The 16,881-nt window shown below is 37.7% G+C and overlaps 1 protein-coding gene across 1 annotated transcript in view; it reads left to right on the top strand.

Moving 5' to 3' along the window:
* Window positions 1-16,881, top strand: part of KIF13B (kinesin family member 13B) — a 200,812-nt gene that overhangs the window by 107,848 nt on the left and 76,083 nt on the right. Inside the window, exons 15-21 of the mRNA XM_038573684.1 lie at window positions 5,279-5,365; window positions 7,153-7,343; window positions 8,015-8,225; window positions 9,095-9,257; window positions 12,591-12,737; window positions 13,942-14,091; window positions 14,385-14,513. Coding sequence (XP_038429612.1) covers window positions 5,279-5,365; window positions 7,153-7,343; window positions 8,015-8,225; window positions 9,095-9,257; window positions 12,591-12,737; window positions 13,942-14,091; window positions 14,385-14,513 — 1,078 coding nt within the window. The remainder of the gene's footprint in view (window positions 1-5,278; window positions 5,366-7,152; window positions 7,344-8,014; window positions 8,226-9,094; window positions 9,258-12,590; window positions 12,738-13,941; window positions 14,092-14,384; window positions 14,514-16,881) is intronic.

Here is a 16,881-nt window from a genome sequence, read left to right on the forward strand (position 1 = left end):
ATCTCTTAAACCCATCTCTTTTCTCTGTACTCAACTACCATGGCCTTACTTAAATAAGACCTTCATCAGATCTTGATGGGAACCAGGCCAGTGCTCTAATCTTTTTCCTAGGTCACTCACCATACAGCCAGATGGCTTTCTACTATTTTTGATACAAAATCCCTTATATCCCTATTATTTGTCTCCTGTTCCTCTAGGCAGCTAACTCCTGTTTGACCTTGAAGACTAAGCTCTGTCATTATCCACTTTGGGTGAATTCCCTGTTTGGTCTACACGAAGGGGCCCTAGTATATATTCCCTGTACACATTATGCTTCCTGTTATATTAACACTTCATATTTTATTCTTTTTTTTTTACTTTATTTATTTATTTATTTTTAAGTAGTCTCCATGCCCAGTGTGGAGCCCAGTGGGGGGCTTAAACTTATGACCCTGATATCAAGACCTGAGCTAAGATCAAGAGCCAGACGCTTAACTAAGATACCAGGTGTCCTATCATATTGTGTCCTTGTGGGCTTTTAACCTTTATTACCCCAGGGGACTGAGCTCATTTAGGACAAAGGCCTTTCTTTTTTGTTTTTTTGTCATTAGTATGTAATAGAAGACTAGTATATAAGTGCTCAATGAGTAATGAATGAATGAAGAGGCATAACATATAAAGTAAATGTTTGTCAGTTTGCTTCCTTGAGCTGTGAAGCTGTTGTTGCCTTGTTATATAATGGCATATATAACCTGTTAACTGACTTATATTGAGTTTTCAAATGTTGATCCATTTCATTATATGATACTGAATAATCAATATCATTACTAATTTTGGGGTGCCTGGATGGCTCAAGTGGTTGAACATCTGACTTGGTTTTAGCTCAGAGCACCATCTTAGGGTTGTAAGAGAGAGAGCCCCACATTGGGCTCCACTCAGCGAGGAGTTAGCTTGAGATCCTTTCTCTCCCTCTCCCTCTGCCCCTCCCCCTGCTTGAGCATGTGCACTTGCTCTCTTTCTCTCTCTCTCTAAAAATAAATAAATCATGGGGCATCTGGGTGGCTCTGTCAGTTAAGCATTTGACTGTTGATTTTGGCTCAGGTCATGAGCTCGCAGTTGTGGGATCAAGCCCCATGTCTGGCTCTGTGCAGAGTCTACTTCAGATTCTGTCTCTCTCTCTCTCCCTCCCACACACACACTCTCTCTGTCTGTCTCTCTCTCTCAAATAAAGTCTTTAAAAATAAATAGATCTTTAAAACATATAATTACTAATTTTATCCAAAAAGTCTTTATTTTATTTTATTTTATTTTATTTTATTTTATTTTATTTTATTTTATTTTATTTTATTTTATTTTATTTTATTTTATTTTATTTTATTTTTTATTTATGATAGGCACACAGTGAGAGAGAGAGAGGCAGAGACACAGGCAGAGGGAGAAGCAGGCTCCATGCACCGGGAGCCCAATGTGGGACTCGATCCCGGGTCTCCAGGATCGCGCCCTGGGCCAAAGGCAGGCGCCAAACCGCTGCGCCACCCAGGGATCCCCTCCAAAAAGTCTTTAAATATTGGGAAGCTATGAAACTCACGGTGAAGGATGCAAATGAGGAAGGGGAAAAAACAGAGTAGAAGCTGGGCCTGTCACTCCCAGCCTGGGTATTCTATTCTCCTATTAAATAATCTCACAGAATACCAGCCTCAGGCAAGGTTACTCTGAGGCTGTCATAAAATATGACAAAGCAGGCCACGTAAGAATTTTGTTTCGGTGCAGGCAGAAACCAAGGTTGTTCTGCCACACACCAAATAGCAAACACCTTCTCTTGGCTAAGATGAGTGATTACTTCTTTACCAGTCACAACTTTTATCTTTATTCTAGTCTCCCCTCTATTGATAGGATTTTTTGAAATGTCCAATCGTAAAAGTATGCCTGCTTTCTGACAGTATCCAACATATACATAACCTCTGTCTCTCAGAGCCTTTGCCAGGTTGTCTAGCTAAAGCCCAAATCCTGTAACAGTCCTTCTGAGCATGCTATCACTAGGACACCCCATGGTTCCTGCAGCTGTGTCTTCTCCCTGTGCGTGCATAACCAGCCCACCTTGTTCAGCTACAGGAATGCTCCTAGGGGGCCTTTGGGTAGAGGACATTGACACAGGTCTCCAAACTCCCAATTCTCACTTGAAATTTACAGTTAGCATTAGATACAATCTATCAGCTGTTTTCCTCGCTTTGTCCATTTTCAAGAAAATACCACTTTCTGTATTTTGTTCAGGACACCATAATACTCTGGTATGAATGAACACAGTGCTTTTTATGTACTTCTCATTTTGTCACTTGAAATCTTTAAAAGGTTGTGCATTCAGGTCAAGATTTTTAAAAAGTAGTAATTTTTACTGCTTCATCAAGGATATCCTCAAAAGAAACATTTTTTTAAAATTGTGAGTGCATGGCAGTGAGTAGTCCAGTGACTACTAGTAATGTTTGGGGCCACTGCTTTGGTTTGTGCTAAAACACTAGCAGTTTTACACTCTGCTGGTATAAATGTCAACACAGTGAAAAAGGGCAGGTTAGCATTATTATAAAAATAGCTTTGATCTTGGGGACCCCACAGAGACCACACTTTGAAAACTATTATTATAATCATGCTTTTATTTACTAATTATGGCTTAACTGCTGTAGCTTTTAAAAATTAGCATCTATGTATGTTTGCCTTTAATTGAACTCCTCATGGTATTTAAGGAATTTGTGTCATAAAAGCTAAAATCTGCTAATTTTACTAGGTTCCCTTTTGTTATAATTTTTGAGCTCGTGCTTTGAATAATCAGAGTATAGAAGGACCAATTACTTTTACTGTTTAAAAATCTACATGCTAAGTGAAATCCAGGTATAGAGAGTAGAATTTTGTGTGTGTGTGTGTGTGTGTGTATATATATATATATACACACACACACACATATAGAGTAACTAGCAATATAAAGCCAGTTAAGTGTTTTAGGAAGGTAAAGAAACTAGGATAGTGTAGCCTGGAGTGATGAGCAACTTTTACAGATGAAGCAGAACCAACTGGCCTTTGAAAGCTGAGTAGGAATTGGAGAGTTGGATGGTGAGGGACGGGAACTCTATTCCAGGTTGCACGAATAGTATAACCCTGGCTTTTTTGTTTTGTTTTATAAATTTTTTTTAATTTATTTTTTATTGGTGTTCAATTTACTAACATACAGAATAACCCCCAGTGCCCGTCACCCATTCACTCCCACCCCCCGCCCTCCTCCCCTTCTACCACCCCTAATTCGTTTCCCAGAGTTAGCAGTCTTTACGTTCTGTCTCCCTTTCTGATATTTCCCACACATTTCTTCTCCCTTCCCTTATATTCCCTTTCACTATTATTTATATTCCCCAAATGAATGAGAACATATAATGTTTGTCCTTCTCCGACTGACTTACTTCACTCAGCATAATACCCTCCAGTTCCATCCACGTTGAAGCAAATGGTGGGTATTTGTCATTTCTAATAGCTGAGTAATATTCCATTGTATACATAAACCACATCTTCTTTATCCATTCATCTTTCGTTGGACACCGAGGCTCCTTCCACAGTTTGGCTATCGTGGCCATTGCTGCTATAAACATTGGGGTGCAGGTGTCCCGGTGTTTCATTGCATTTGTATCTTTGGGGTAAATCCCCAACAGTGCAATTGCTGGGTTGTAGGGCAGGTCTATTTTTAACTGTTTGAGGAACCTCCACACAGTTTTCCAGAGTGGCTGCACCAGTTCACATTCCCACCAACAATGTAAGAGGGTTCCCTTTTCTCCGCATCCTCTCCAACATTTGTTGTTTCCTGCCTTGTTAATTTTCCCCATTCTCACTGGTGTGAGGTGGTATCTCATTGTGGTTTTGATTTGTATTTCCCTGATGGCAAGTGATGCAGAGCATTTTCTCATGTGCATGTTGGCCATGTCTATGTCTTCCTCTGTGAGATTTCTGTTCATGTCTTTTGCCCATTTCGTGATTGGATTGTTTGTTTCTTTGGTGTTGAGTTTAATAAGTTCTTTATAGATCTTGGAAACTAGCCCTTTATCTGATATGTCATTTGCAAATATCTTCTTCCATTCTGTAGGTTGTCTTTTAGTTTTGTTGACTGTATCCTTTGCTGTGCAAAAGCTTCTTATCTTGATGAAGTCCCAATAGTTCATTTTTGCTTTTGTTTCTTTTGCCTTCATGGATGTATCTTGCAAGAAGTTACTATGGCCGAGTTCAAAAAGGGTGTTGCCTGTGTTCTTCTCTAACCCTGGCTTTGAAAGAAAATCAATCATGTTTAGTGATTAGAACATAAATCTTTTTTTTTTTTTTTTTTTTTGACTGGAGTTGAGAATTCACTAGAACGGGTAAAGAAAGAAAGAGGTAAACAGGGTTTCCTTTTGTAGGGCCTTGAGGGCCAAATTAAAGAACTTGACCTATATCCTATATCTAAGCAAATGAGTCCTCTAGTAGGAGAGAGGCTTGATAAAACTGGTATCCTCCGAATATCAGTCTTATAGTGGGATGCATACTTTTTTTTGAGATTTTATTTATTTATTCGTGAGAGACACCCAGAGAGAGGCAGAGACACAGGCAGAGGGAGAAGTAGGCTCCATGCAGGGAGCCTGATGTGGGACTCGATTCTGGAACTCCAGGATCATGCCCTGGGCCAAAGGCAGGTGCTAAACCGCTAAGCCACCCAGACGTCTCAGATGCATAATTTTTGTTTATTTCTTGCCCCTGCAAATTCTTCCCTTTATATCCTTCTATTCACCTTTCTGTTGAACCATTGTCAAGATAAGCAGTCAAGTAGACCTTATAAATCTTTTATATATTGATAGGATATGAATGTTTTTCTGTGCTCTAGGAAGTTACAGAAGAGAATTTAGCACTGGTCTCGTTTCTTGTATTTCTAGAGTGTAATTGGTTAATTGGCTATTATTCATGTAGATTGGACATAGTCATTTGAGTCATAATATATGCCACTACCAGCTTTTTAGTATTGTCTGTAATGACTCCATATTTACTCATTAATATGTTATATGACAAATTTGGAACTTTGAAAAGTAGAGGATAATAATTTATTATATTTAGCACCTTAAGCATTTTAAATAAATCAGCAGAGAAGTAAATACAAATAATAAAACTCACCGAGGGCAGGTTTTATTTTGGGGAATTGGTTATTTTGTTTTTCCTAGTACATAGATCTCTATAGTATTGGATAATTAAAGGAGAATACATGATAATCATTGTTTGCATGTTTGATCTCTTCTCCCTGCAGAACATTTGTAAATGGCTCTTCCGTATCTAGCCCTATACAGCTACACCACGGGGACAGGATATTATGGGGAAACAACCACTTCTTCAGGTATGACATTACTCATGGCTCTTAAAAAGAAATTATTGAAGATTATACCTTGAAACAGAAGAATGTATATTAGAAGGTAAACTTAACTCCAATGAAAGTATTGTTTGTTGTGGGCATATATATTTACTGACTGTATATGGTTTGTTCACTATATGCTTTGAGCCTGAGAGATATTAGAACAATATACTCAGGAAAAATAAGGAGTTTACTTACTTATTTTTCCTTTTTATTTCCCCGTGGAAGATGATTGTTTTGCCGTCTGGTAAAAGAATTAATTAATTTTTTTTTCTGACATGCTTATCTTTCAATTTGTTTATTTTTTTTTATGGGAAAAGTAGTAGTTTTAGTTTCCTAATTTGTAAGATAAAATTCGGAAAAACAGTAAAGCAAAATAAGGTTCAGAGTTCCTCGGTGGCTCAGTTGGTTAGATGCCTGCTTTCAGCTCAGGTCATGGTCCTGGGGTCCTGGGATTGAGCACCATGTCAGGCTTCCTGCTCAGTGAGTGGGTCTGCTTGTCCCTCTCCCCCTGCCCCTCCCCCCTGCTTGTTCTCTTTCTCTCTCTCTCTCCCTCTCTCTCCCAAATAAATAAATGAAATCTTTAAAAAATATAAAGTTTGTATTTCATTTAGGAATGTTTTCAGCTATATATAATGGCAAACTTGACTATAATAGCTTAGACAGTTTGTTTCACTGACCAAATAAGAAATCCCAAGGTGGATGTTTATTGGCATTGGCTAATAAGCCTCTCAAAACTGTCATAGCAGAAGGCTTGTCACTATCTCATTGTCTTGGCATTTCCCTGTGGTCTAAAGATGGCTATGCCACTCCAGATATCAAAGCAGCATCCAGGCACATACGAAGAAAATGAGGGAGAAGGCCCTATCTGCTTGATCAGAAAAAGCGGAAGTCTTCCCAGAGTCTCTAGCAACCTTCCATTTTTTGTCTCATTTGCTAGAATATGCCTCTTAACTACAAGGGAGGCTGAGAAAGTACCTGTTCTGGGACTGCACACATTGTTTCCCATAGAAAATTGCTGTTGTGTTGCCAGGGAAGGATGGGCTAGAGATTGTATAGAACTGAAATCCTGCTCTGGTTCTCTTCCTGTCACTGGTCACCATGCTTGGGATATCAGACTGACTTTTCTTATAGCTAATGGAGATCAGTTGCTTGTAGGCCAGTCGATATTTTGATTACTGGGGAAAAGGTAGAGGGGTACAAAGTATGCAGAAAATATTTTTCCTTTTTTTTTCCTTCTCAAACTAAATCAAGTGTAAACTGCTTGGCTTAGTACTCAAGGCCTTCATAATTTGGGATAAGTTGATCTTTCCAGTATTATCTCCCATAACCTCTTCTGTACAAACTTCACATACCACTATGTTGTTTTATTCATAATTTCTCCAGAGGCTATGAGAGTTTCCAGCTCTATATCTCTTCTTATGCTGTTCCCATTGCCCTAACTGCCCTGCTTTCTCCTTATTTTCTAAGACTTGGCTCAGATGACTTCCTACTCTGTCATCTTTTCTGTTGTTACTCCTCAGTGGTCCTCAGCTTTTCTTCAGCACCTAGCTTGTCACAGTCATGTGGCCCCAAGTCACATGGTCTGTTGTAACTATTTGCTCATGCGTGTGTGTTTATTTCTACTACTAGAGGATAAAATTCCTGAGTATAGTAATTAATTGCCTTACCCTTACATTGTACCCCCTTGGCATCTAGCAAATACCAGTATTTAATGAATGGAATAAATGCATATCTTTATTTTAAAAATAATACTCTTTTTTTCCACCAAGACTGAATTTGCCTAAAAAGAAAAAGAAAGCAGATCGAGAGGATGATGAACATGATATCTCCATGAAGAATGAAACCAGTTCAGAGCAGCTGGATGTAGATGGAGACTCCTCCAGTGAGGTGTCCAGTGAAATCAACTTCAATTATGAATATGCACAAATGGAGGTCACTATGAAGGCCCTGGGTAATAATGGTGAGCAGATCTGTTGTGCATTTTAAAATATGTATTTTTTAATTTATTCATGAGAGACAGAGAGAGAGGCAGAGACATAGGCAGAGGGAGAAGGAGGCTTCCCTGCGGGGAGCCTGGTGTGGGACTCGATCCAGGACCCTGGGATTAAGGCCTGAGCCAAAGGCAGATGCTCAACTACTGAGCCACCCAGGTGCCTCTAGAATCTTTTAAAGTTGATGGAAAGCTAAAAATGTTTATGACTGAGACTTTTTAAATGTTAAAAAAAAAGGAAATCTTAGTTATTCTCTATATTCTTTTAATTTATAACATTTATAAAAACTTTTCATTCTTTCAGCCTTGATTACAAATCACTGCAAAGTTTGTTCTCATTGATAGAATTTTTCAGGTTTGAAACTTGACTGCCACTGCCACTCTTAGGTTATGTGTAGAACGTGCAGTAGGCCTGCTTTTCCTGTATGGAAGACAGTTTGGCATGTATCTGACAGTATAGATGATATGATGAGTGGTTGGGAGTAAGGAAAACTGAATTTATTCCACACTCTCTTCAAGAAATATTCACTTACTAATTAGGATGACAAACTGCATAGCAATATAGAACAACGTTTGAAATCTATTGTGTTATACTGTTACTTTTTGTTCATTATTTACCTTAAAAAAAAACTCTTGTTTAGATCCAATGCAGTCCATATTGAACAGCCTAGAACAACAGCATGAAGAAGAAAAACGATCTGCATTAGAACGCCAGAGGCTTATGTATGAACATGAATTGGAGCAATTACGAAGAAGGCTGTCTCCTGAGAAACAAAACTGTCGTAGTGGGGACAGGTTTTCTTTCCACTCACCCAGCGCTCAACAGCGATTGAGACAGTGGGCTGAAGAGAGGTAGGTGCATAGGGCCTTTATTAAGTGTGCATAGCATATGCTCAACACTTTAACCTACCTAGGTAAGACACAGTACGGAGAAATCTAGACATTACTTGAAATAGAATTATATTAAGAAAGAATGTTGTAGCTTAATTAATAAGAACTTTTTGGCATTATCTTTTTTTCATTTTTGAGAAAAATGAGAATGAGAATTACCAATTTAGATTGATTTATTTAAAGTTGTCCATGTGAAGTGCTGCCCCATTTTAGTTTGTATGGCTTTTGGATTTGAATAAGCAAGTATTTGTACTTAGAAGTTATACTTTATCATTGTATTATACTCTAGGTTCTGAAGCTTGGGTAGATGCTTTTTAAAAAAAGGAAAAAAAAAAAGAAATGTGGTTATCTGGACTGATTAGCTCAGGTAGGTAAAGCATGGTGCTAATGAGATGCAGATTGCAAGTTTGACTCTATGGGCTAATTAGCATTGCACTCAAATGTCTCATCCATGGTTACCAACTGTACTTAACTAACCTCTTGCTATCCAAAGTTTAGTCTGCAGACAGGCAGCATCTCTGTCAGGTGGAGATTGATAGACGTGTAGTGTGTCAGGCCCCACCTCAGACCTGCTGAATCAAAATCTTTAGTTTCTCAAGATCCCCTGGGGGAGGTTTGTAGACACCATCAAATTTTTGAAACACTGTCCTAATCAATGGCCAGCTTGTTACACGAGCGTGCATGGGTCGGTGTCAGTAATATATTCCCTGTATGCAAAAGGTGGTTGTAGAGCTTGGTTCGCAGTTTGGCATTAACATATTGCGTACTACCTAATACTCTGATGTGCTGCTTGATGGTTATCCTTCACCTCCCCCCCCCTTTTTTAAAAGAGAGGCAACACTGAATAACAGTCTGCTAAGGCTGAGAGAACAAATTGTGAAAGCCAATCTGTTGGTGAGAGAAGCGAGTTACATTGCAGAGGAACTGGATAAAAGAACAGAGTACAAAGTAACCCTGCAGATTCCAGCCTCCAGCCTTGATGCCAACAGGAAGGTGAGGTTGCTGTCAATGGGAGACAAACTGCTGTCTGTTTCACCCATGTTATTTCAACACCCATGGGTTTGCCCTCATCCTTACGTACACTCTCTGCAGTCTACATCCTTCTGTACATGTTCTCCACTCTTCAGTAGAATTCATTTGCTTTTAATTCTCTGCCTTTGTGCATATGTGTTCTTTGTCCACTAGAACCATCCTCTCCACCTTTTCCCACCACACCCCACCAATTTATTTCACTCAGCTCCCTTTTCTTCCAGTCTGTTTATATGATTTCTGAAAAGTCTTTTCCTGATGGATCTTTGGAAAGTGGTTTTTGCCCTCCATTCTGTTACCACTCTATAGCCACTTAAGTTGTGTTTATTTTGTGTATATCATGTTATTTTTACTTGCTAATTGATTGCTTTGCAAAACTGTTTATTAGTTCTTTTATGTGTATATTCACGATTACAATTTTTTTTTATGTAATGTAGTAACCTTAATAAAATGTAGGGAAGGTGGAAATCCCATCAAAAATTTCTATCTTTGCCATCCAGTTGTTTTCTTTGATTTTAAGGCTCTTTTCTAGCTCTTGATCATATTCATATATAATTTTTGATAGTATATAGAATTTGGTATTCAGATAAATATTTTGAGGGTCCATGTGATTTGTTTCTCCCACAGTATTCGACACAGCAAAGCTTTAATGAATCCTTTGGGTATTCTATTCTGATTTGGTAGCCATGACCACATCTCTCTTCTTGTGACATCACAGCCTCAAGGTCAATGTTTTCACAAAATAGATACTTGGCAAATATGATGCTTAATGTTTTGAGTAATATAGGTATTGTGAATGTGATGCACTCATTGCTTTATGGAGATGTGTCTTTTGATACCTATTCTCTGTGTAATTTGAACCTAGAACTTTATTTTGCTTGTTGGTATTTATAGGGCAAACCATGGGTGCAGTGAAACTCAGACAAAAAGCAGTAGAGGAAAACCACTCATGGGCAGAAGGTATAGGGCTTAGATTCTTCTAGCATACTGAGCAGAGCAAGGTCTTCTTCCATTCTGTAGTGTTTCAGTTGGAAAAACAGAAACATAACCATTTTTTCCCCATTAAGCATGACTGTCTGTAGCTTTTTCCTGTGTATCCTGGCTCGGGCTTTGTTGAAAGAAGCAACCTTGCCTCCAGGCAGTCAAGTCAATACCTAGAAGTGATGCATCATTTGCATCTCTCTCTCCTATACCCCTGATGTTGTGTTCGTTGAGCTGTTTCCAAGGCTGATGGAGATGCTGTACATTACTGGAGTGAGGGCAGCCTTTGTTAACATGTTAATAGCTACTAATCTTTGCTTATATTACGATTTAATAGATTAGTATTTTCAGATTTCCCTCAGAGAGAGGAGAGGAGCTGGACAAGGAAGTTATTTCTTACGGAGAGAGTCTCCTGAACTCAGGCCAGGCCAACAAAACCTTTTGTCCAACAAAATCTTTTGTTTTTGGTACTTGCAAGCTTCTTTTCACTTAATGTCTTGGCCATGCTGTGAGCACTGTTGTTTGTTTTGGTCTTACTCTTCTTGGTCTTGTATTCGACTCTCTTTCTCATGATTTTGGTAAGAGGCAGAAATTTCTTTTTTCTTTTTCCCAGTTCTTGTTATAGTTGCAGGAGGGCCAAGTCATGATGATGCTGCAGCATATTGCTGGTTGCCATTTTCTTCCCATTCTAGCATTCTCTGCCTGCAATACCACTCCTTGTGGATCATTGATGAGCTCTTTGTATTTATTCCCTAGCTGGCTGAGTATAAGGTAGAAGGGCCTTTATAGTATATGAGAGGGTGGTAATTTTTGAGCTCTGAACTGAGAATCTACTGTTATGTAAATTTGGTTTCTTGGAAAGGATTATAATAAGTAAGATGTTAAAGTAACATTGGTGTATTTCAAAATTTCCTAAAGTTCTGAGTACACCTATCTAAATAGTTGACAAATGATCCAGTAAATCTAAATTGATTAGGTAATTGATGGATAACTTCGCTCTGGGGGAGATACACAAGGGCATTTTTATTTTCTACTTTGTAGTTTTAAGAGTTTAAAAACTGTTTCTATATAAAAAACACATTGCTCTGGGGTGCCTAGGTGGCGCAGTTGGTTGAGCTTCTGATTTTTGGTTTCAGCTTAGGTCATGATTTCAGGGTCCTGGGATGGAGCCCCACATGGCAGAGGGGGAGAAAGGGGGGAGTCCGTGCTCAGCAGGGAGTCTGCTTGAGATTCTTTCTCTGCCTCTCCCTCTGCTCCTCTCACTCATGGTCTCTCTCTTTCTCTCTCTCAAATAAATAAAATCTTAAAAAAAAACTCAAACCCTTATTGCTTTTACAAACCGGAAAAACTTCATTAAATTCTAGGAGTTTTTTTTCCCTGGGAAAATTCACGTAACATAAAATAAACCATTTTAAAGTGAGCAGTTTAGGGATACCTGGGTGGCTCAGTCGATTAAGAGTCCTGACTCTGGATTTTGGCTCAGGTCATGATCTTAAGGGTCTGTGCTGGGTTTTGGACCCTGCTTAAGATTCTCTCTATCCCCATCTCTCCCATCTTTCAAAAAAAAAAAAAAAAAGATGAAGTCAACAGTTCAGTGGTATTTAGTCCATTCACTGTGGTGTGTGACCAACATCTCTATCTAGTTCCATACTGGTTTTTTTAAAAATTTTAAATTATATATATCTACAAACTGTTATAATTTGTTGCCTCGAAATGGGTAAATGGGATTCTTTTCACAGTTGCTCTTTTAAACATTTTGTGTTTTGTACCACACATTAAGAAACTACCCATTAAAAATTTTTTTTAAATTAAAACTTTTGAAAAGTAAGTGATCATTTCTTAGGTATGCATCCTAGCAAACTTTCCTTTGCTATTCAATGCTTATGACTCTTTTTCCTACCCACTGATACTCTGATCATATGATGGACAAATAACAATTTCCTATTAATGTTTAAATCCCAAATGTTTAAAATCCAAAAGACTAAATCATGTTGATTTACTAATGTTTAAAACCCAAAAGAATAAATAAATATGATTTAAATTTATATCCAGTTTACTAGATGAATAACTTACTATATGAATTTACTTTATAAAATTACATCTAATTTACATAATTTAAATTTTTATCACAGTTGGATATAATGGCATTATAATAAGCTTGTAAGATTTCTGAGAAGGTTTGTACTGAACTGGATAGAGAAGGATAGCAATTTCAAGTTTGGTTGATGACATTTGACTGGTATGTATAGAATGTTCAGGGTTGACTTCCATGAGGATATCTTTGTGTGTCACATGATCACTCTTTCTGTTTTACAGAGAGGCTCTCTTCTTAGTGAACCTGCAATCCAGGTGAGAAGAAAAGGAAAAGGAAAACAGATTTGGTCTCTAGAAAAACTGGACAACAGGTTACTGGATATGAGAGACCTTTATCAGGAGTGGAAGGAGTGTGAAGAAGATACCCCAGTAAGTTATCTGAGAAAAATAACTGGTAGTTATAGAAGGAATCAAGCAAGAAGGAGCCTACCCATTTTTTTAGGGAAGAATTATTCATTCTTCTAAAATAGTAATCCTGAATCTAGAATAATACTTATTTTAATCCTCTAAATTATTTGGCTAATCAAGAAACTTAATAGCCTATTTTTTTTGGCATCTTCTTTCTTTTCCTCCTTTTGTGTTCTCTGGATTTCTAGTAGAATCTTCTACATTCCATTCTGACATCTATTGGTGTCACAAGTGTCTGCTTCTGTACTGGACTGTGAATTTACTCAGGACAGAGACCACACCTTATTCATTCTCTCCCCACTTCTCCACACTTTGCTAACAGAAACTTACAATACCTCTTTTTTGAATAGAACATCCGTGGTATCTTAATATTTATATTACTAAGAGCAGATTTTAAAGGAGTTTTGATCCTAAGATGGGTGCTGTACAGCTGTACTTGTCGAACTTTCTCAAGTTGCAGCTTTTCCCATTTAGGTCAGCCACGTACTTGTGCATATTTTAAAACAGAAATACATACCATGTATGTTTTTATAATTTTCAACACTGGTCTTGTTTCCACATAGAGTTGTTTATTTCCCTCTTGTTTGTTATTTTTATTTTTAGCATCTTGTTTTTTAAAAACATGTTTATTTTTTCCAGATTGTCATCAATAAAAATGATATTTTATAGTTAGATGACATTTTTTTCTTCAAAATTTTTTCCCTTTTCTTTTTTCTTCCATACTCTTCTTATATTTTAGCCTAGAAATAAAACATTAACAATTTACAAAAAAGAAAGCACTCTCATGTAAGGGGGTCAGCTCTCCTTGGTGGCACTGTATCTTATGATTTGGCAGGAACAAGTGGAATAGACATGAATGAAAACTGAAGAGTACTTTTGTATACTCGACTCACTTTTTTAGTCAATTGGTTTTCTCTGTTTTTATGGCAAGATTTCCACATAACGAAAAAGAAGTGATAAATGTAATGACATATTTCTGAGATGGCTGTCATGGGTGAAGGATGTTGACCATTATTCTAAAATAGGGAGTGAGGAATAGTGTGTGTAATCCAGTGCTATGCTTAACCTAAGTTTAATAACTTTATTAGAGGCCATCAAAAAGTGGTAGTAGGTTGAATTAATTTAAGTGATTTCTGAAGTTGCAATGTCTAAAATCTCTTTAAAGGTCATACGATCTTACTTTAAGCGTGCTGATCCATTCTATGATGAGCAGGAAAATCACAGTCTTATTGGGGTGGCGAATGTTTTCCTCGAGTCACTCTTCTATGATGTGAAGTTACAGTATGCTGTTCCAATTGTCAACCAGAAAGGAGAGGTTAGTTGTCTTTTCATGCCTTGTACTCTTCAGAGAAAAGTTTAAGAAGCAGTAGAGTGTTGATAGGATATTGTTGTGACTCTTTGTCATTAATAACAAATGCTATTTATGTGTATTATTAATACATGTTTTTCCATCTTCTTGATGGTGATTATTCCAGTACTTTGAGGAGAAGTAACTGTTAGAACCTAGGCTTCTAAATTGTCATTTACTTTTAACCCAACCATTTGATTCTAAAGCTGAAGAAAGAACAAAATCTGGAAAGAGTACCTGCTTTTCCTCTGTTGTTATAGGTGGCAGGTCGGCTGCATGTAGAGGTGATGCGAATCAGTGGTGACATTGGGGAAAGAATTGCTGGAGGTGATGACAGCATAGATCTTTCCTGTGATAAGGAAACCCAAGAAAACAGACTTGTGTGCATGGTAAGTCCCAGTTTCATTTCGAAGCAGTGGAAGTGTAGCTGATTTGAGGGTTGTAGGTAGTTAGACAATAAATGCTGTTCTTTTTCAAATTTTGAAAGTATCTGTTCCTAAATAAATCTTTAGTATTGGTATTCTAGAGACCATATTTCATTGTATATACTGTTTTTTTAAAAAAATATTTATTTATTCATGAGAGACACACAGAGAGAGGCAGAGAGATAGAGGGAGAAGCAGGCTCCTCCTAGGGAGCCTGATGCGGGACTCGATCCCCAGACCAGGATCACACCTTGAGCCAAAGGCAGATGCTCAACTGTTGAGCCCTCAGGTGTCCCTGTATATACTGATTTACCACTCAGCTAGGTACTTCCATTGTCTTCCTCTATAAAGCCTGTAGGATAAGTCACTTCTTTTTTCTGGACCATTCTGCTCCAAAGTTATATGGATGTTTGTCTGAACTTCTCTGCAGAAAAACAGTTTTTTTTCACATAAATTTCCTCCTCCTATTAGACCTCTTGACTTCTGCTATGCTTGTGATTCATCCTAGCCCCAATTCTGTTCACACTGTTTTTCCACGTTTTTTTTTTTGTTTCTCGTTACCAATGTGCATTTGCGTATGCTATTCCAGATGTGCTGACCTCAAACCCTACTCTTTCTAACCTTCCGAGGTGTGCCATTCATGAACACTGTTGAGTATTATGTGTCAGACATCATGCTGGGAATATAACGATGAAAAAGGCAGGACTTCTTTTCTTAAGGAACAACCTGTGTAGTTTGTGTGTATGTGTAAGGGGGACACACAAGTGAACAGAAGATTCCCAATATCATGTGACCCAAGTGCTCTGAGAGAGGTAGACAAGATATGTTTTGGGACATAGAGGAGAGATAATTAACTCAGAGTAAAGTCTGAGGAAAAATTCTGGAAACAAGACTCAGAGTGAAACTGAAGGAGAGCATGTTATGTAAAACTCTTTCTCCATGAGGTGCTTTATTTTTTTCATGGATAATTGCTAGGTAAATTTTAAGTAGGTCATTATATTCCTGAACTCCTATCCAATTGGTGTAGTCAGTGCCACCTCTGTTACTCATTATGACAATGAAAAAAAATCCTCTCATACATTTCTAAATATACCCTCGCTGGGCCTTTGTGCCATTGGTTGAGAATCACTGGAGGAACCACTTAAAAGGTTTTTGAGGAAGAGAAATCCATGAGGGTCATAGGAACAGTGTACAAGTGAGAAGAAGGCGATTAAAAAGTGCAGTGAAAAAAATCCTAAACTTAACTCTAATTTCATAATCCATCTCAGTCCAGTCCTGTGTCTCAGTAAATATTTCTAGAATGGATACCAAAAGGAGTGAGGCAAGCTATGCGGAAGCTGTAGCTATTAGAGATGGCTTCCTTTCTATGGGTCTTTGCTTGCATATATTAAGGCCTCAAATGTTTAAGGCAGATACTTCAGAATGGGGGGGGGGGGGATTCTTAATTCATTAAAAGGTGAATCTTTCATTGTGTTATCCATGATTCTAGAACATTTTTTTCTGAGATGATATGATTCGCAATGTTGGAACATAGACTTGATGACATTCCATAACAGCCCATTTAAAAGATGTTAGACTAGTAAATGCAGCTGTGTGAAAGTTTACATTAGTACAAGGATACTGTCTCACTTGGAAAAAAATCATCACTGAAAAAAGTAGTATATCCTGGATAACATAAGCTTAAAAAAAAAAAAAAAGTTAGGGATATGTGGGTGGCTCAGCAGTTGAGCATCTGCCTTTAGCTCAGGGTGTGATCCCAGAGTCCGGGGATCAAGTCCCATGTCATGCTTCCTCCATGGAGCATCCTTATCCCTCTGCCTGTGTTTCTGCCTCTCTCTTTCATGAATAAATGAATAAAAATTTTAAAAAATAAAAATAAAAAAGATTACAAAAAATAAAGTTAAATATCTTAAGTTTTTTTAATGGAAGATATCAAACATAGACAAAGTAGTGAGAAAAGTGTTATTAATCCCCACCCACCTTCCCTCAGAATTATCAACTCATGGTCAGTCTTATTTCACTCATCCACTTAAGCTACTCTGTACTATCCCCTTCCCATGAATTATTTTGAAGCTATTCCAGACATCATATTTCATCTATACTAGTTTAGTATGTATCTCCAAAAGAAGAGTACTTTAAAAAAGCCATTATATCATAATCAAAAATTAATACTTTCTTGAGATACCCAGTTTCCTTGATTGTCTTGTTTGAGGTGTCTGTTAAATCTATCTTAATCTTTAGGAGCTGGCACTTGTGCTTGCTTGCTTCCTTTCTCTCATTCTCTCTTTTTCTCTTACCCTACAATTTATCTGTTGTAGAAATTGGGTTGTTG

The sequence above is a fragment of the Canis lupus genome, chromosome 25 (assembly GCF_011100685.1).
Source record: "Canis lupus familiaris isolate Mischka breed German Shepherd chromosome 25, alternate assembly UU_Cfam_GSD_1.0, whole genome shotgun sequence".
Classification (NCBI taxonomy): Eukaryota; Metazoa; Chordata; class Mammalia; order Carnivora; family Canidae; genus Canis; species Canis lupus.